Raw genomic sequence first — 20,496 nt, 5'->3', positions numbered from 1 at the left:
TCTCTCTCTCTCTCTCTCTCTCTCTCTCTCTCTCTCTCTCTCTCTCTCTCTCTCTCTCTCTCTCTCTCTCTCTCTTTTTCTGAGGTGCGCGCTAGCCCCGCGCCCATGCCCAGCTTTGTCCGTTTGTGTGAACACAAAACACGACGATTCGATTGGCTGATGATCACCCCATATAGCGATGATTCGATTGGCTGTGAGCAAAGCATAGGCCTATACATAGAGGATTTAAAAAAAGCCAGGGCAGAAAACATTTGTTGAAGATTTGATTGGCTGAGCACGGAATGTGATGTATGATTGATAAGAGCGCCCCTCACTTCACACGAGTGTGATTTCTCTCTCTCTCTCTCTCTCTCTCTCTCTCTCTCTCGTCCCCTCACTCTGTCCTTCCTTTCACCTCTTGTCCCCACCACCACTCCATGGTTCTTTCGGGACCTTTCCACCTCTGTCTTCCTCTCGCCCTCTTATTAGCCTTTAAGTAACCCCGCTCTCTCCTTCGCCTGTTCACTTTCTCCTTCCTGTCACAGTTCATGCACTTCCTGTACCCTCACACACACACACACACACTGAGTCTCCCATCTGACCGTGTTGGCCCAGTCGCAACCCCCGGAGGCCTCCACACACACACACACGCACACACACACACACACACACACACACACACACACACACACACACACACACACACACACACACACACACACACACACACACACACACACACACACACACCAAATGTTCAAGAAACCCAGTCGTGTCCCAGTCAACACCCCGCCCATGTCGCTTTCACTTCCAGTCACACACAAACACATAAACCAGACGCGCGCGCAACTGCACACACACACACACAAACACACACACACACACCCCTGAAGCAGGTCAGTTGGAAAGAAGCCAGGCACAAGGCCTGGGGTCTCATTTTTCATCAGGGACAGGCACGCGCACACGCACACGCACACACACGCACACACACACACACACACACACACACACACACACCCCTCATGTTTTTGTGTCACTTACCTCTTGGCATCTTTGTATCAGTATACATCTCTTTCTCAGACATTTTTGTAATCCAACATAATCGTCACAGATATGAACCTATACCAGCTGCCAGCATGTACCGTTGAGCAGCATTTGGAGTAGGGCTAAAAAACAGGGGTGGCCAAGAACACAGCCCTGGGGGACTACACAAAAGTATAGGGTTTAACTCATTTACTGACGTTTAAATCGTAATGTCCCCTCGACTGCTGGTCGCAACACTCGGAACATTGTTTAGCTTTTTTTTATATAACCATGGGGTTTCCTTGGTGAGAGAGAAGAGGCAGAGAAGCCACAGTGCACATTCTGATTTTGTTTAAAAAAAACTGGACGTTTGCTTTAATTTCCACCCGTATCTGACCGGAGTGCCCCAAGAAGGGTACCCAAGGATACCGCTAGTGGTAAAAATAACTCTTGCTTAGCCCTGACCAGGATTGTCATGTTGTAAGACTTATAAAGATATGAATATAGAAGTAGTCAAAGTGTATATAAAACTACTGTAAAGTAGTACACGCACTGTACTTGTGGTTAGGGGTGCAGTACTTAGTTTAGACAGTACTTAGTTTAGACTAGTCATTGGTTAGACCAGTCATTAGTCCTACATCTACAACCTATCTCAAAGCCTCACCCTAACCCTATAACCTCCCACGGGGCAGCACACCTAAACTTAACCATGTCTAACAAATGACTAGTCTAAACTAAGTATGCACCCCATGGTTAGAGTGTCCGCCTAGAGATTGGGAGGTCGGGGGTTTGATTCCCTGGGCCGAGTCATAATAGTATCTGCCTCTCTGGTATAGTATACCAGAGACTATTAAAACGGGAGCCAGTGCCTCCCTCTGCTTGGCACTCGGCATCAAGGGTTGGACTGGGGGGAGGGGGGTCCCTGTTGACATACTATAGCGTCATGCTGTACTTGTAACATGCGCAGTTGAGACCAGGAAGTCGTACATGCCCAAATGTGTGCATGTATACAACTTCCTGGTCTCAACTGCGCATGTTTCTTTCCTTCCATGGAGCACCATGGAGCAACATGGCGTCGCCCATATGGTCTTCGCGTCTCGTCCTCTTTAGACAGTCCTTGTGTATAGTACAAACGAGCTACTATAGCTTTCTATTGTAACCTGTGACGGACAGACATAGTGAGCCGACCGGTGGACACGCAGTGTTGTTACTGAAGTGTGTGCTAGCAGGGACAGACAGGGTTATGGGTGGGGATGAAAACATTTCAGTTATGAAATAACAGAAGGAGGAGGAGATGGAAAAAAAGAAGGCACGGTTGAGGAGGAGAGAAGAGTAGAAAACAGGAGGAGAAAAGAGGATAGGACAGAAGGAGGAGAAGAGTAGAAAACAGGAGGAGAAAAGAGGATAGGACAGAAGGAGGAGACGAGTAGAAAACAGGAGGAGAAAAGAGGATAGGACAGAAGGAGGAGGAGAGTAGAAAACAGGAGGAGAAAAGAGGATAGGACAGAAAGAGGAGGAGAGTAGAAAACAGGAGGAGAAAAGAGGATAGGACAGAAGGAGGAGAAGAGTAGAAAACAGGAGGAGAAAAGAGGATAGGACAGAAGGAGGAGGAGAGTAGAAAACAGGAGGAGAAAAGAGGATAGGACAGAAGGAGGAGAAGAGTAGAAAACAGGAGGAGAAAAGAGGATAGGACAGAAGGAGGAGAGTAGAAAACAGGAGGAGAAAAGAGGATAGGACAGAAGGAGGAGGAGAGTAGAAAACAGGAGGAGAAAAGAGGATAGGACAGAAGGAGGAGGAGAGTAGAAAACAGGAGGAGAAAAGAGGATAGGACAGAAGGAGGAGGAGAGTAGAAAACAGGAGGAGAAAAGAGGATAGGACAGAAGGAGGAGGAGAGTAGAAAACAGGAGGAGAAAAGAGGATAGGACAGAAGGAGGAGAAGAGTAGAAAACAGGAGGGGAAAAGAGGATAGGACAGAAAGAGGAGGAGAGTAGAAAACAGGAGGAGAAAAGAGGATAGGACAGAAGGAGGAGAAGAGTAGAAAACAGGAGGAGAAAAGAGGATAGGACAGAAGGAGGAGAAGAGTAGAAAACAGGAGGAGAAAAGAGGATAGGACAGAAGGAGGAGAAGAGTAGAAAACAGGAGGAGAAAAGAGGATAGGACAGAAGGAGGAGAAGAGTAGAAAACAGGAGGAGAAAAGAGGATAGGACAGAAAGAGGAGGAGAGTAGAAAACAGGAGGAGAAAAGAGGATAGGACAGAAGGAGGAGAAGAGTAGAAAACAGGAGGAGAAAAGAGGATAGGACAGAAGGAGGAGGAGAGTAGAAAACAGGAGGAGAAAAGAGGATAGGACAGAAGGAGGAGAAGAGTAGAAAACAGGAGGAGAAAAGAGGATAGGACAGAAGGAGGAGAGTAGAAAACAGGAGGAGAAAAGAGGATAGGACAGAAGGAGGAGGAGAGTAGAAAACAGGAGGAGAAAAGAGGATAGGACAGAAGGAGGAGGAGAGTAGAAAACAGGAGGAGAAAAGAGGATAGGACAGAAGGAGGAGGAGGAGAGCTGGAAAACATGGGGGGGGGAGGAGAAGACAAAGGAGGAGGTGAACTCACCAGTACAGTGTAGATGTGCAAACAGTGGTAGACCGGAGAGAAGTCCACCAGCTCCTGGGCTCCTGGAACCTGGGAGGGGGGGGGGGGGGAGAGGGGGCGCGCTATGAGCTTGTAGATCTGCTATTTTAATAGCTAAATCATAACATAATGTTTAAAACACCAAAAGGCGTTCCTGCCCAAAATGGGTTAAACTGGGTTAAACTGACACGACCATATTAACCATAATAGGACTGCCATTATTCGCTGACCGGGTTCTGCACTCGATCCCCTCCATTTTTTCTGTACTTTTGTTTGAGATGAAACAAATTAGAGAGAGAGAGAGAGAGAGAGAGAGAGAGAAAATGGGGAGCATGAGGGAATGTTCCATTAGATGGAGTCGGGTGCAGTACTTAGTTTAGACAGTTTTTGGTTTAGACTAGTCATTGGTTAGACCCAGGGTTTCCTGCACAATGTTGTTGGCATGGCGCTGCGCCATGCTTGAAATAAATCGCGCCATGCCAAGCTGAGGGGGCTAGTGAATCATGGTGTGTGTGATATGAAATGTCCAGTACCTCCCCAGTGCCTCCCCAAGTGCCACCCCAGTGTCTGCCCTGCAGTGTCTGCCCAGTGTCTGCCCAGTGCCTCCCCAGTGTCCGCCAAGTGCCTCCCCAGTGTCTGCCCAGTGCCTCCCCAGTGCCTCCCCATTGTCCCCCTGAGTGCCTCCCCAGTGCCTCCCCAATGTCTCCCCAGTGGCTGCAGTTTCTCCCCAGTGCCTCCCCAGTGTCTCCCCAGTGTCTCCCCAGTGCCTCCCAGTGTCCCCCTGAGTGCCTCCCCAGTGTCTCCCCAGTGCCTCCCCAGTGTCTCCCCAGTGTCTCCCCAGTGTCTCCCCAGTGCCTCCCCAATGTCTCCCCAGTGGCTGCAGTGTCTCCCCAGTGCCCGCCAAGTGCCTCCCCAGTGTCTGCCCAGTGGCTCCCAGTGTCCCCCTGAGTGCCTCCCCAGTGTCTCCCCAGTGCCTCCCCAGTGCCTCCCCAGTGTCTCCCCAGTGCCTCCCCAGTGTCTCCCCAGTGCCTCCCAGTGTCCCCCTGAGTGCCTCCCCAGTGTCTCCCCAGCGCCTCCCCAGTGTCTCCCCAGTGCCTCCCTGAGTGCATCCCCAGTGTCTCCCCAGAGCCTCCCCAGTGTCTCCCCACTGCCTCCCCAGTGTGCCCCCGAATGCCTCCCCAGTGTCTCCCCACTGCCTCCCCAGTGCCTCCCCAGTGCCTGCCCAGTGTCTCCAATAGCAATACAAGAGCAATAAATTAATCTTAATTTATTAATCGAATTAATTAAATTTCGACGCGCGGCATTTGGCCGCGCGCGCCCAGCACCATGCCAAAACCTAACCTAACCTCCCACGGGGCAGCACACCTAAACCTAACCTTAACCCATGTCTAACCAATGACTAGTCTAAACTAAGTATGCACCCCGATGGAGTCAGTATAAGAAGAATGAAAGAAAGAGAGGAAGATGTAGATACAAATAAAATAAAAGAATAAATAAATAAAACCCTAAAGCAATACACAGGCTAACAGTGCGAGAGCAGAGAGGGTCAGCGTCACCAGTGACCATCGGCCACGTGCAACAAGAGGTCGTGACCCCACCGCCTGCATGCCGTTTGGTGGTTGTTTGTTCCTTCCAGCCCAAGGTCTCTCGCTACACCCAGAACAAGGTTGTGTCAAGGTTTTACAGGAAGTCAAATAAAAAATAAACAGTAGTTGTTGTACCCGAGAGTCCAGTTGTGTGCTGAGTGCCCGTAAAGGTGAAAAGGTCACATCTATTGAAGTCATTTAAGCGTTCTTTTCTCCTGTGCGTTCGCTCCGCGTCTCCCCGATGTGTGCGAGCGACAACAATGGGTCGAGGAAGAAGAAAGTGATGTGCGTCTGGTCCGGCCGGGGGGGTTCATGGTCGGGTTCATGGTCGGCACAGGACCCTGTGGGGCCCATTGTTGTTGTGCTGCTTCGTGCAACAGAGTCCATAATAATATTCACACCCGCATTGTGTTTCCTACGGCGGTGAGGCTCTTGAAGCAGGGGCCCGTGCAGGGACCCCCAGGGGGGGGTCCCAAGAAAAAGAGGAACAGTTTCATTTTACTATAGAGCGTCGCAGTCCCGCCCCCTCGAGAGACCCGGAAAATAAATCCCTGTTCATTTTCCTCATAGACTTTTCAGAAAGTATTTATTTAAAGACGTTTACGCCGCGGATAAAGCCAACTCTTGTCGTGACAAATCATGACAACAAACACAATTTTTCGGGCTGAACAAATAATTAGAAAGAAGAAGAAAACGGCTTTTGTTGTTTTTCTTCTTTGTAATTATCTGTTTGGTCCAAAAATTGTGTTTGTTGTCATGATTTGTCGCGACAAGAGTTGGCTTCGTACGACGCTTATAAGGTCTTTAAATAAATACGTTTTGAAATGTCTATGGGAAAAATGCATTGGGAATTATTTCCTGGGCCTGGCGTCGTCATGAAAGGGGGCGGGACTGTGACGCTCTATTATTTCACCTTCTAGAAGTTTATCCCCAATGACGGAGAAAACGTATGAGAATGACTCGGAGATGCTCGGGTGGCGCAGCGTTAAAGTAGCGCACCGTGGACGATGAGTGTTGGAATCCACCGCGGTGCTGATTTTGTCAACAAAAACTATGGCGAAAAATGTTCGCGACTACCTTTTTTCACTGACGAAAACTAAATGGAAACTAAGCTAAACTACTGTAAGACTAAATATATCGATTTTTCCTAAACAAATTAAACGTAGAGGGACTAGTGTGGACAAGAAATCCAGTATAAGTAAAAGACGAGTCACTTTACACTTGATTGTATGCTGACAATAGCAGATCTACAAGCTCACAGCGTGTCACAGTGTGGCACACTGAACTTGTAGATCTGTTATTTTCAGCAAGTGTAAAATCTGCCATTTACGACGGAAGTCACGGCAACAAGGCCCGCCGAAACACATTAAATCTTGTGATTTTTTTAGTCGACTACAACTAGACCAACACTAAAAACATTCCATAGGTAACAAAAATGTGACTAAAACTAAATGAAAACTATTCAATAAGACTATGAATCTGCTGTCAAAATCAACACTGATCCGCACACTTGTTCTGGGGAGGGAAGCCGGGTGGCGAGGGTAATAATAATAGTCACTGTATGTAATCTTACGGACTGGGGAGGGGGGGGGGGGGCTCTACGTCCTCCCGGTGGAGGCTCCTCACTGGCAAGGTGAGTGAGTCAGTAGGATACAACAGCAGTGACAACACACATAGAAACATGTGTGGGAAGGAATTAATTGCCATGATGACTAAATTGGGAAGAAAACATGGACGACGAACAAGATTTTGACAGAATCTGAATTTTAGTTTTATATACATGTAGTCACATCACATCACATCATCCATGGAGGAAGGGTCTTCAACAGGGGGTCCGGCGACCCCTATAGGGGGGGTTAGTTATCGTGTTTGTGCGCTGTAAATTACTACAGACTCCTGTGGTAGAATGTAGATAGAAGGTGTGTGTGTGTGTGTGTGTGTGTGTGTCCTCACCTCTTCCTCCTCCTCATCCTCTACGTCCAGAATCCCAGAGTCCTGTTCTGTCATTGGACTGCCGAACTGTCCGTCATTTTCCATCCAGCCCTTCCTGCTGCGGCGACCAATCACGGTCCTCGGCTGCACGGCCACCGAACTGTCCAGCGAGTGAGTGTGCTGCGCCTACAACCAGCATACACGCACACGCACACACACACACACACACACACACACACACACACACAATTAGAGGTCAACCCATTGAGACCTGAGACCGCAAATGTCTTAAATGATGACAAAAGGTTTTACTTTATATGTTTATTTGGACAGGACAATGTATAGTAATGGACGTCACATGGACGTAAATACACCGGATATAGCACAGTTGCTAATTTCCATCCGCAGTCCTCACAGGAAACACACAAAGCAGAAAAACAGTCAAACAGTGGAATACATTTACATGACATTACATAGGGAACACAGCATAAAAAAATAAATACACCTAAAATAATCAGAAATGGTTGCAGCTTTGGTTTTCAAGCAACCATTTTTTCAGATTGTATTTAAAAGAGGGAAACGTAGCACAGTCCCTTTATAAGCAGAGGAAGGCCATTCCATGCTACACAGCCCTGTACTGAGAGGACATTTTGTGGCAAATGTTGTTTGCCGGTGCGGCACTTTGCAGTCTCCTCGAGTTGTTGCCGTTGTATGATAAAGGGGGAGGGGTTTGGGGAAGGGATGATATTGTGATTGTCATTTCGATTGGGCCTTTTTGACTCAAAGGCTTTCAGCTTTCAGGAAGAAACCAAAAATACAAAGGAAAGACATATTTGAATATTATACCCACACCTGGTGTCTATTAGAGCAACGTTAACGCCATAGACAGTAGACGCATACAAAACAGAAATCACGGCGCTCCATCTTTAACCGTTTCCCCGCCAAAAGAAGCACAGGAACGTAGCCTACAGTTCAATGCAAGGTCTGCTAAGAGGATTTTATAACCCAAGAAAGCACTATGGCTTGTTTCCATTAGGGTAACTGGGGTCCTTCTTAAATCAATCTGAACATTAAAGACACAACATTTGTCACCACAACAATATCATTATTGCAATGTGTACTGTATTTTTAATATACAGTACAAATAGCAATATACAGTACAAATTGCAACAATGATATTGTTGTGGTGGTTAGCTGGTGGTGAAGTTTAAAAAATAGTGCCACCTCATAATTGTAAAGTGCATTTTCAATAATTGATTTTGTGTTTATTATGTACTTTGTTAGAACTACTTGTTCTGATTGTGACCCTAATTGTGAATTGTTATGTTGTTTGATATTTTTTGTTTTATATACTTTGTACTTTATTTGTCTTGTAAAGCACTTTGCACTGCAGTCGTGTCATGAAAGGTGCTTTATAAATTAAGTTTATTATTATTATTATTATTATTAACCATGTTGGATTCATTGAAAACACCCGTGGTCGTTTATCAGCAGCTGTTGGTAGCCAGTTCCTATTGGCTGTTGCTAGTCATGGATGCCAGTTCCTATTGGCTGTTGCTAGTCATGGCTGCCAGTTCCTATTGGCTGTTGCTAGTCATGGCTGCCAGGTCCTATTGGCTGTTGGCAGTCATGGCTGCCAGTTCCTATTGGCTGTTGGTAGTCATGGTTGCCAGTTCCCACCTGATGTTGTGTGGGAGTCCAGACTGCTCCAGACCATACTGAATAACTGCTAGCTTACACACCGTCTTCAGACGAGGACTAAAGTCCAAGACATACAGGTCACCAGGTGTTTGTCTTCTTCCAAAGATGATGATGCGATCTCCCAGCATGCAACAGCACATCCTATATGTGGGGGGCGGGCCGTTCCCCTTGGGCTCAACCCTCTTCCAGGAGAAGGTCTCTGGACTGAATTTCCACACATCATTGAAGGGCTGGTACTGGTTATAGCTGTCTCCATAAAATATGTACACCTCTCCATTGTATGTAAAGGCTGAATACTGACATCTTCTGTCATATGACCGTGTAGAAGGTGTGTCTAGCCAGAGGTTGGTCTCTGTGTCAAACACTCTGATGGTGTTGTAGACACTGTACCAATCAATGCCCCCAAATACAAACATATTTTTCCCGATGATGGTGGCATAGTGACTTACTGAGGCAGGAGGTCGAGTTCCTCTCGTATTAATTAAAGACCAGACCATTGTGCTGGTGTCCAACTTGTACATGCCATTAGTTATTCCACGCAGGTTGGTGTCTCCTCCATGAATAAACATGACCTTCCCCAACACACAGGCTGAGTGGTTTATCCTCTCCTTTGGAACAGTCCCAGAAACCTGTGGTTTGAACCATCTGTGGGCGTCGACATAAAAGGCATACAGCAGATTGCAGTACCTGAGTGTGCAGAACTCCCTCCCTCCCCATATGTAGACAGTATCTTCAATCAGCACAGCTGTGAAGCCGTAGCGCATGGAGGGAACCTCAAGGGGAGGTTCTCCTCCTCCACAGTGAGTCCACTGTGGTCAACTTCTTCCAGCGTAGTCACCAAGTTGAAGACCTGCACTGTGCACTGTTCAGGCTGCACACCAATCATTCTTCTTCTTATTTTCCCGTCACCCCTCCATCCAAAGTAGTACAGCTCGTGTCTCACCGCTACAGCAGCACCATGTTCCTTTGGTGATCCTTTCTGATGCAACGTCCAGGAAAACATTTCTTAACTCGACAGTTGATGGTGAACTGAAGTGAAGCTGTTGGTTTCCTTCTCTGTAGAAGAACGAAGAGCTCAGTAGAAAAGAAGAGAGAGCCAATGAAGTACGCTTCTAGATTCTAGAGCTCGATGAATCTTGGCTCGGAGGAGTCTTGAAGAGAAGTCAAAGAGTTGAGTCTTGAAGATTTGGTGAAAGTTGGAAATTATTGGACAAGATTTCATCTGGTCCGATTTTTATCTGGACTCTCTCTGAGGCTGCAGTGACTTTTATCCTGCTGGCCAGAGTGATGTCACAGCGGTGAGGTCATAGCAGTGATGTCATCAGCTGCGGTATATCCATATATGGCCTGCCAGCAGGTCAGCCACACCCAGTGTTGAGCAAGTTACTTAACACATCCCCCGCTTTTGGCGTAGACCTACGTCATTTGAATTAATCCGACCCAGCGCCATTGGTGTGGATCTACGCCCAACGGTCTGTTACAGTGCTCATGATGGATCACGTTGTGATGCTACTTACATTGGCACTCCGTTGCTAGGTGATGGTGTAAACAGCAATGGCGATGCGTCTTCTTGGTCGGCGCACGCACCCACACCTCAATGTTTCGGTTTCTTTCTATCGCCATTTCTCCGATTCCTCGTCCCAGATGAAAACGTTCTGGTCAAAACGAGGTTCATTCGACGGTCCATTTAATCATTATATGTAATCTTTTTTAACATAAATCTTCTCTTCTGACTTCAGGGACCCCCCGGGGGGGGGGGGGGGGGCAGGGACCCCCCAGGGACCCCCCAGATGGATGCACTCTTCCCTGGACTTGGAGGAATAGAATTATACCCACGGGCCGACCGCCTGAAACGAAGACTGGCACCCTCCCTATATGCCGCCCCATGTGTACTCGGTTAGGTTAGTTATAATATAAGCATAATCTGTCAGAAAAAAAGGAGCATGTGTCCTCACGTCTCTCTCCTGTCCCCCCAGTGCGGGCTGTGTCCTGGGCATGTGTCCTCACGTCTCTCTCCTGTCCCCCCAGTGTGGGCTGTGTCCTGGGCATGTGTCCTAACGTCTCTCCTGTCCCCCCAGTGCGGGCTATGTCCTGGGCATGTGTCCTAACGTCTCTCCTGTCCCCCCAATGCGGGCTGTGTCCTGGGCATGTGTCCTAACGTCTCTCCTGTCCCCCCAGTGCGGGCTATGTCCTGGGCATGTGTCCTAACGTCTCTCCTGTCCCCCCAGTGCGGGCTGTGTCCTGGGCATGTGTCCTAACGTCTCTCCTGTCCCCCCAGTGCGGGCTGTGTCCTGGGCATGTGTCCTAACGTCTCTCCTGTCCCCCCAGTGCGGGCTGTGTCCTGGGCATGTGTCCTAACGTCTCTCCTGTCCCCCCAATGCGGGCTGTGTCCTGGGCATGTGTCCTAACGTCTCTCCTGTCCCCCCAGTGCGGGCTGTGTCCTGGGCATGTGTCCTAACGTCTCTCCTGTCCCCCCAGTGCGGGCTATGTCCTGGGCATGTGTCCTAACGTCTCTCCTGTCCCCCCAATGCGGGCTGTGTCCTGGGCATGTGTCCTAACGTCTCTCCTGTCCCCCCAGTGCGGGCTGTGTCCTGATTCCCCTATCGGGCTTTCGTTTAATGAATTCACTCAGGGGGGGGGGGGGGGGCACAGACGATGTAGGGTCTTGTAAATTACCCCGACCTGTTCGAAAGTGGGTCGGGAGTGGCTTTTATTTATTTATTTATTTATTCTCGAAAATTACACTGAGTAATTAAACTCATTTTAGGTCGAGAAATACAATATCATATAAAAAAAAACACCACAATACATCAGAAGATCAGGAAAAGTTATACATATGAATTACATACCGGTACATAGGTTACAAATAGAAGCCAAGACAAATTTTAAAACAGTTACATATTGCTCACCAAGGTTTTAAAACGACTATACGACGGTATACCAATGTGGCTATTTTGGGACGGGAACCCCTTTTGGTGTTAGCATTATGTTGTGCTTTAGCTATTGAAAAATAGCAGATCTACAAGCTCATTGTAGATCATACACATCATAGCGAGTGGCTAGGTCTGCTATTTTTGAAACAGACATTTTTAGAATCTGACGTCAGGCCTAAATGGGTTAATTCCATGTATTAGGGGGGCCACAGAAGCCAAAAGCAGATCTACCAAGTTCAGAGCTATAAACTTTTGGGGAAATGATTGCTGAAATTATTGTCAGTATCAGCCGGTAACACGTGGGAGTCTATGCCCTGGGAGATGGATTGCTGAGGTGGAGTGTTGTTTTTGGCAGTACATTTTGATTTTAGTTTTAGTCATAGTATCTTGAATAGTTTCCATTTAGTCTTAGGGCGCTTTCACACCCAAAGTTCGCTTAGAAGGTCCGGATCAAGGACCAAGGACCAAATATTTGCATTTTGATTTTGGTCCGTTTGGTGTTCACACTGGACTTTGTAAAGCGTACCAAATATGTAAACAAATGACACGTGGACATGTTAAGCGAACCAAATAGTGGGGGGGAAAAGAACATGAGGGGAAATCACTGTCTACAATTTTTGCAGGGGCAACCTTCAGTCACACAGAGAGAGAAGAGAACAGCAACATGACAGGCAGCAACAACTTGCTATTGCATTCATTCTTATTAATTATTTTATTAGCCAAATAAGAGCAACAGATGAACAGAGGAGCAGGTGTTTGAACAATAATGTGCTTGCTGCTGAATGCTGATGCATAAATTCACGGAGACGTATAGCCTACAACAAGGTATCCCCGATAAAAAGGACTTTTCTTCCATGTGTGCACCTTCACCCATGTTATTTCTGCGCATCAAATCGGCGCCGCGGCGGGCATTTCCATGTCATCTTATGGTTTGGTCAGTTGGTTATTGAGCTTCAAGTCAGAACAGCTCCGCTGCAGCTAATTGAGTTGACCTAGTTTTACGTCTTTTGCTATAGTGATGTAATCAATTAATCATTTGGGACCACATGTGTATAGCTTATTTAACATTGGCTTTTTCTCGATACCTGCGGCCTGCGCGACATGGATGATTTTAAATATTTCTCTGTCTCTGCGTCTCTCCCATATAAATATATGGGTCTCTCCCCCAGTCCCCTCATGTGCGTGCGCGCCCACGCGCCCACAGACACACACACACACACACACACACACACACACACAAAAAGGAGGGGACACAAGTTGAAAGAGAAACTCGCATGAAGACTCATGCATCGCAGATTCGCATGCGTGGCGGCGGCCGGCGCATGATTAAAATAAACAGATCTACAAGCTAACATCGTGTGCCATACCGTGCACCATTCCATGTCGATAACTTGTACATTTTGCGCATGTGAACCTCGTATGCTGCGCTGCGCCTCGACATATACTGTATGCGTCTACTATTAAAATCAGACTGTCAGCTGTCATATGATCCCCGTAAAAAAATACATGCTTTTATAACTATAATTATTAATGCAGCCTCACAACTGCCGACGCCCGACGGCTATTTTGCCTATCGTCCTGTATTTGGTCCTCTATAAAGTCCGAATGCATTCACACCAGTAACGAACCGCACCGTGGTTCGTTTGGAAGCGAACCGAGTTCGGCCTTTTTTAGCGGACCATGGTTCGTTTCTTTGATCCGCACCAGAGTTCGTATGCACGTTCACACCAACCGAACCAAAGGGGTAAGCGGACCATGGTTCGTTTTAAACGAACCAAACATGTCCGGTGTGAAAGCGCCCTTAGTCACTAAATCTAAATCTACAGTTGATTTAGTCGACTAAAATGTGTTTCGGCGGGCCTTGATGCCGTCGAAATGACTGATTTTACAAGATTTTACAAAATATTGTATTTTCAGCATGCAAACCAAGTGTAAAATGACTTATACTGGATCTCTTGTCCACTAGTCCCTTCCTAACATTTTAGTCTAGTTTTTATCTGTTGAGTCTGTTATCTGTTGATTAGTTTTAGTCACCATAGCTTAGTTTTCATTTAGTTTCCATTTAGTTTTCGTCAGTGAAAAAAGGTAGTCGACGAACATTTTCTCGTCTTAGTTTTAGTCGACGAAAACAACAGTGCTGAGGTGGAGCACCACACCTACCATCAGCTCCCGGTATACTTGCTGCACCAAGCCGTGCTACTCATGGGCTGGGTTGGCGGTGCCCGGCGAGGACCGAACCCATGAACTTGAGGTCCAAAAGGCGAGAGCTCCATACCGACTGAGCTACGCGAACACAAGGGTAGCTCCTTTATTTGTTTATTTGGATCCCCATTAGACACTACCTTAGTAGCAGCTAATCTTCCTGGGGTCCACACATAAAATACATTACAATTACAACATATTAAATACATTTTACAAGACTATGGATGGAAGACACTGCACCTCTTTCATTGCTCTATATATTACTGTGTGTTGCATTGCATTCGTTTTTGAGATGGGAAAAAGACCTTGTGCTGAATGTCTGGTATTGTAGGTGTGTTCATCAGAGCTGAACTTTAGATGCAATAATACCTCTGACAAAAGACAGCAGGGAAATATGAAGTCTGTCCTCCATCAGTGGCCATCCCAAAGTGGCATGCATTCTGTTGGATTCTTTCAATTGACTTGACTTGTGCGTCAGACGGCAGAGCCATGCCACAATAACAATGAATGAATCAAATAAACTTGTTGAGTTTCAGATCAGATCTAACCTGACACATGCAGTTCATACTCTTGAGAGAGGGAGAAAAGAAAGAACTGAAAAAGAAAACACACACGCACACACCCACAGGTGAAGAAAGACAGATTCCACCGTTCTCAGTATTGGAGGTGAAGACCCCGAACGCAGAGATGGAAACAATGTATGTGCTGTACTGTTCATACAAACAGGTGTGTCTCATTTGTCTAATTTGTTTGTCCATCTGCCTTTCAGCGATGCCGATATCCTCCCATTTTGAAAGGAATGTCGTATGCAAATGAGGTTCATACCGTCGGTTCGAAGTGACTCAAGAGGACCCGAGGCACGGAAAGAATTTGAGCTGGAGGACGCTAAAAGATAAACACAAATATAAGCAGTTCCATTTTTCGGGGGGAACTTAAGTGTACCGTGATGCTCCGGGCTTTGCGGGAGAGAGAGAAGGGCTTTTGATACGTCAACCTCCCAGTTAAACAGAAACAGCAGGGATGTGGTCGCGAGTATAACAGACAAACTCTATTAGAACCGAGTTACAATATCTGCCGTTTATGTCTGGGGGGGGGAAATAAACACAGTTAACATTCCAGGTTGGAATGGAGACACGACAGCAAGTGCTCAATTTGTGCCAATGTTGAGATTTCTCGACATCGGGTAAAGTACTAAACCCCACCTGCGACAGTGTCGAGAATCTCGTCATTTCTATTTATCCAGAATTAATACTACTTATATTTACAGAGCGATAGACAGCGCTTGCTTCCGTGGTGCGACGTCATTGAAATGATTCCGCTCCGTCCACATATACATTACCAGTAAGACGCCTGCTGGGGGCGAGAAGCGCAGGCTGTGTGCACTGGCCATATATGGAGCGTGTGTACAGGGTTTGATGAGGTCAGATCAACATAATGGAATGTCAGAACAGGTCAGCTCCATATATGGAGATCTAAGGGTGGCAGCGTGGCAGAGTCTTGGGCCCAGGTAGGGCCGGGCCTTAATTTTCAGGCCTGTTGAGGACTCAAGTTTTCGCCGGGCGTGGCTGCACTAATAACTTTGGGGCGGGCCCGTCTAGAGTTTATATAGACAGGTATCGGTCAAAAGGGAGACATCGAAGAGGAAGGATGGATGGGGAAGGATCAACATATGGAATGTCAGAACAGGTTCTGACATGTATCCAATGAGCCATAGACTAATATTGATCAGGGATCTCCATATATGGGCTTAATTGCGACAGCAGATCGCATTTACTATGATATGATCCCTGATGATGTCATAGTGATGTCACGAGACCTGGCCACAATATATGACGTGACAAATTGAGTGACAAAATTGAGTGTGACATGACATGACAAAAACGCAAGGTTTCATAGTTGGCGCAATCGTTAGAAGCGTTTTTCTCTGAATTGAGGCTCAGATTGAGTTGATATGAGGTGAGGGACAATGTTAGGAGCTCAATAAAAAAGAATCAGTACGACCTTGTGGTTATTATATTAGCACTTCCAACAGAAGAGTAGTAACTATAGCGGCCTACACGGAAATAACCTGATTATTACTTCCGGTTCACAGGGGTGAATCACTGGAGCCCGTGCATTCTGTTGGCAAGGGAAACCACAGCGCCAATGATGGCATCAAAAGAGTTAACTGGCGGACGCCGTATTCCATATCTCTCGGGTTGCCACATGCGAACGGGTATGTGGATCTCGGAATGATATTATGTGGCCAGCATGTGATGTACAGTCATCTATGACCGTGGTTCCCAAACATGTCAGGCCGTGACCCAGAAATGAGTGAAAATAGCAGATCGTCGCTACCACTCAAGTGACTACTGTGGACTAGGCAGTAGGCATGTAACGATTCACTCAACTCACGATACGATTCGTATCACGATATGAGGTTCACGATACGATTTTTCACGATTACATTTTATATAATTTATCTTCCCCCCTGAGATTTTTTATTTAACTACATTGCAAAAGAAGTAGCATTACTTTTGACAGTGCAGAAACATAATTGCCTTCCTTGATGAGCATGAATTGAATTTTAATTCATGTTACCAAGATTGCCTTTTTTCACCTTAGAAATATTTCACGTGTCCTTGGACGATGCAAAAACGCTAATCCACGCCTTTGTTTTTTCTCGGCTTGACTACTGCAATGCGCTCTTTTCAGGACTGCCTAAGAAAACAACTGACAGATTACAACTTGTCCAAAATGCAGCAGCTAGAGTTTTAACTAGAACTAAGATGAGAGAACATATTACTCCAGTTTTGGCATCACTGCACTGGCTTCCTGTTGTTTTTAGGATTGATTTTGAAATTATGTTACTTGTCTATAAAGCTCTCAATGGTCTCGCACCTTCCTACCTACATGACTGCCTGCCTAAATATGTCCCAAACCGCCCCCCTAAGGTCTTCCACTGCTGGCCTGCTCGCTTTGCCTAAAAAAATGGCAACTAAAACATACGGGGAAGCAGCTTTTTGCTTCTAGGGGCCGTCGGCATGGAACAAGCTCCCACTGTACCTTCGTCAGGCAGCCTCTGTAGACATTTTTAAAGCTCAGCTCAAGACCCACCTCTACAACATTGCTTTTAAGTGATCTTTTATTTTTTGTTATTCACGTCCTCACTGTATTGTATTACTGCTTGTTTTTTAATGTCGTTGCCTTATTTTATCTGTTCTTATCTTTGTACCACTGCCTTCTCCTGATTTGACACTGCGTTATTGTCCTATTGTTTTAACTGCATGCCTGTTTTAATGCTGTTTTGTTTTGCTTTTGTTTTTATTATTTTTTCTGCTCTGTAAAGCACTTTGAGCTACATTTATGTATGAAAGGTGCTATATAAATAAAGTTTAATATTATTATTATTATTACAGTGCTCTACTACTGAAAGTTACTATAATTTCAACGAATCGATTCATATCGTCGGGATTAATATAGATATATCTATATACGATATATATCGTTACATGCCTACTGTGGACTAATTCAATCCAAGGGAGCTTTATTGGCATGAGAAAACAAACTTTGACCATGGCCTCTGCTTGGCCTATAGCGAACGTCCCCTTTCCGTAAAGCTCGCCTCCATGGTGCCTTCCAGAGAGACACCCGCCCCGGAGCCAGAGGAGGGGCCGTGTCTACCTATTTATGTCTATCCCATTCTGACCTGAGATCAGATTCATACGAGGTTTCCACTGGACACACACTGGTCTGATTAACCCATTCTGACCAGAGATCAGATTCTAAAAATGTCAGTCGTTCTTCGATTTTTCAAAAATAGCAGACCTACAAGCTCGTAGCGCGCCACTCGGTGGCGTGCTATGAGCTTGTAGATCTGCTATTTTTCAATAGCTAAAGCACGACATGATGCTAACACCAAAATGGGTTCCAGTTCAGAATAGGTCTATGCTCTAAAAACCAGGGGTTCTCAACCTGGGGGGTCACGAAAACTTTGAGAACCCCTTGCTCTAAAATGCCTCCCCCCCTGGCCAGCCTGATGGGAGGGGAAAAGGAACTGGTTGAAATAACGTGTTCCTTCCATTGTGGGATAAAAAAAACCCCACTTCATGATCACAGTATAAGCTTCGGAAATATTCTCAGTTCTCAAATACAAAATATGGAGAGAAATACACGAACGAATGTGACTACCGATCTGAAGATCGCAATGCTTCGGCAATAAGTCAAATCATTGTCCTGTGGGTCGAGTAGTAGGGAGAGAAAAAAAGCCAACCACGATCCAGATTTTGACGCAGGGCCCTGGGCGCGTGCGTGTGTGTTGAAACGACCACGAAACGACCGGAGTTTCACGGGAGAGCGCCCGCTTGGCACTCTCCTGGCCGATGGGAGATGAGATTGTGCCAGGGCCTCCCCTACCTGCGCAACCAGCCTCTCATTGAAAACGAATCACTAGGCGCGTCAGTCACTTTCCGTGAGAAAAGAAAAGCCCTTAACGGCACCCTAAAAAAACAAAACAATGGAACACACAAAAAGAAAAAACGCTCTCACTCAGACAACACGAGACAAAACCATTGCTGGCCGTGCTTTAGTCTGGAGCTCTGGAGAGCTTTAAGCTCTGCGTTCCCACGGCCGGCACTACCACACACGCACACCTCAAGACTTCATATTATATTCTGTTGCCGGAGTGGTGGAAAAAAAATGCTTCTTCTTTGGCAGATAGAAGCGGTGCGCGGTGCGCTCTGCCAAACGACGCCCAGGTCGGCGGTCGGTCGGTCGGGGCGCGTTTCAACTCCGCTCCGTCTCCCTTTACGGACGCCCGCGGCGCTTCCTGTGTACGGGCCACGAGCATGCATGAGGCACGTATAACGAGACGCCCCAAAAGCCCGCGGACGGACGGACGGACGTCACCCATGTGTCAACGTTGTTGATGTTGCTCCTTCTACTAAGGCTGAGAAAGGTCCTGAGTAAAACTGCTGTGGACGCGGGTGTGCGTGCGCCCGGAAGAACACAATATTAGCGAGGCAGGAGAATACAATGCCATCTTTGATCTGCTTCTCTCTCTCTCTCTCTCTCTCTCTCTCTCTCTCTCTCTCTCTCTCTCCAAAGATCTTGGAGGGTCAAAAATGTGATTTCCTGTGTTTCGCATTGTTTTTGCACTCAGAGGGCTGGTAAAAAACACTGCGAAAGTGTGAAATATTTTACTTGCATTGCAGCTACCCCCAAAAGATCCTCCTTTTGTGTGTTTCCTTTTTCACAAGCCATTCGTTTTATTTGTGTCCTTGCATTTTCCGTGAGCTTGTGTGTGAAGCCACTCTTTCTTCTGAATATCCGGCAATTTTCGACCTAATGTTTGCCTATCATGACATCCTCAGAATAGTGTCTCAGCATTGGGTTTGTGTGGTTAATAGAACTGGCCGTAGGAACGCCTGTGCAACTTGAAACTCAATTAAAGCTGAAGGGAAAATTGGAGCCATCTAATGTTGGCATAAAATGAGCAGTAAATGAGACATTAGGAGTAAATGTGTTTTTTATCTAATTGTTGCTAGCCTAGCTGCTCTTGGCCACTACGGAGGAGTGTTGTCAAGGAGTTTTTTGGTACCTACATTTTGCCGGTTTGTGGCAGAAGATGTGTGTGTGCGTGCGTGTGAATTACATGCTATATCATAAGTGAAGTCATGAGGATATCTTCTATCTATGAATGCAGCAAGTCTCTGTGCGTACGTCTGTGTGTACTACTGTAGGTACGTCTGTCTGTAATCCACCTAACTCGAAAGCCGTTCGCCCAGAACCCAGCACAAAAGCCTCTGCCCGGGGCTCTGGTGATTAGACCCCTATATCTCCATATATGGAGCTGGCCTGTTCTGACATAACAATGAGGTCCAGTGAAGCCAACCTCCTGATGGTCCGCAAGGCCAAGTACCGCACCTGGGGGGACAGGGCCTTCTATGTTTCGAACCCCCAACTCTGGAATGAACTCCCTAAACCATCTCAGAGTTGCTCCCTCTCTCCTCTCCTTCAAAACCTCACTCAAAACTATAGCTTTCTCCAGCTGAGGTCTGGTTAGGATGTCCCCCCCCCCCCCCCTTCCCTCGTTTATCCTTTTATCTTTTTTTAACCCTGTACTGTTGTTGTATCTGTTATGTTTTGCTTTGGGTTTTTTTTCTTCTTAATAAAGTATGTTCCTAGTGTTCCTATATAAAGTGCTTTGGGTATTTAGAAAAGCGCTATATACATTTAAGCTATTATTATTATTATTATTACTAGCCCTTACCCGTTGTGAGACGGGCGCAGTATTTGTGGCCGCGGGGGGTACTGCTCCCTGGGTGCGTTTTCGCTTTTTTAATTCACTAATAAATTCATTATTAATCATTAATTTTAAAAAATCGAAAAGAACGGCTGACGTAGAAACATGGCTTTTTCAGAAAACTGTCGGGATCTAGAAGACATTTTTTGAATCTGATCTCAGGTCGAAATGGGTTAAAGGAACGCAACACGACCTCAACTGGCCTACCGACAATTTTAGCACAGATCTTAATTTGGC

At 46.4% G+C, this 20,496-nt stretch overlaps 1 protein-coding gene across 1 annotated transcript in view; it reads right to left on the bottom strand.

Moving 5' to 3' along the window:
- exoc6b (exocyst complex component 6B) overlaps positions 1-20,496 on the bottom strand; it is a 132,998-nt gene that overhangs the window by 66,509 nt on the left and 45,993 nt on the right. The window contains exons 7-8 of the mRNA XM_083788736.1: positions 7,162-7,326; positions 3,605-3,673 (exon numbers count right to left, since the gene is read on the bottom strand). Coding sequence (XP_083644862.1) covers positions 3,605-3,673; positions 7,162-7,326 — 234 coding nt within the window. The remainder of the gene's footprint in view (positions 1-3,604; positions 3,674-7,161; positions 7,327-20,496) is intronic.

This window comes from Protomyctophum parallelum (assembly GCF_964188405.1).
Source record: "Protomyctophum parallelum genome assembly, chromosome: 18".
In the NCBI taxonomy this organism is placed as follows: Eukaryota; Metazoa; Chordata; class Actinopteri; order Myctophiformes; family Myctophidae; genus Protomyctophum; species Protomyctophum parallelum.
Note: the sequence above shows the minus strand (reverse complement) of the source record. Positions and strands in the feature narration are given on the sequence as shown.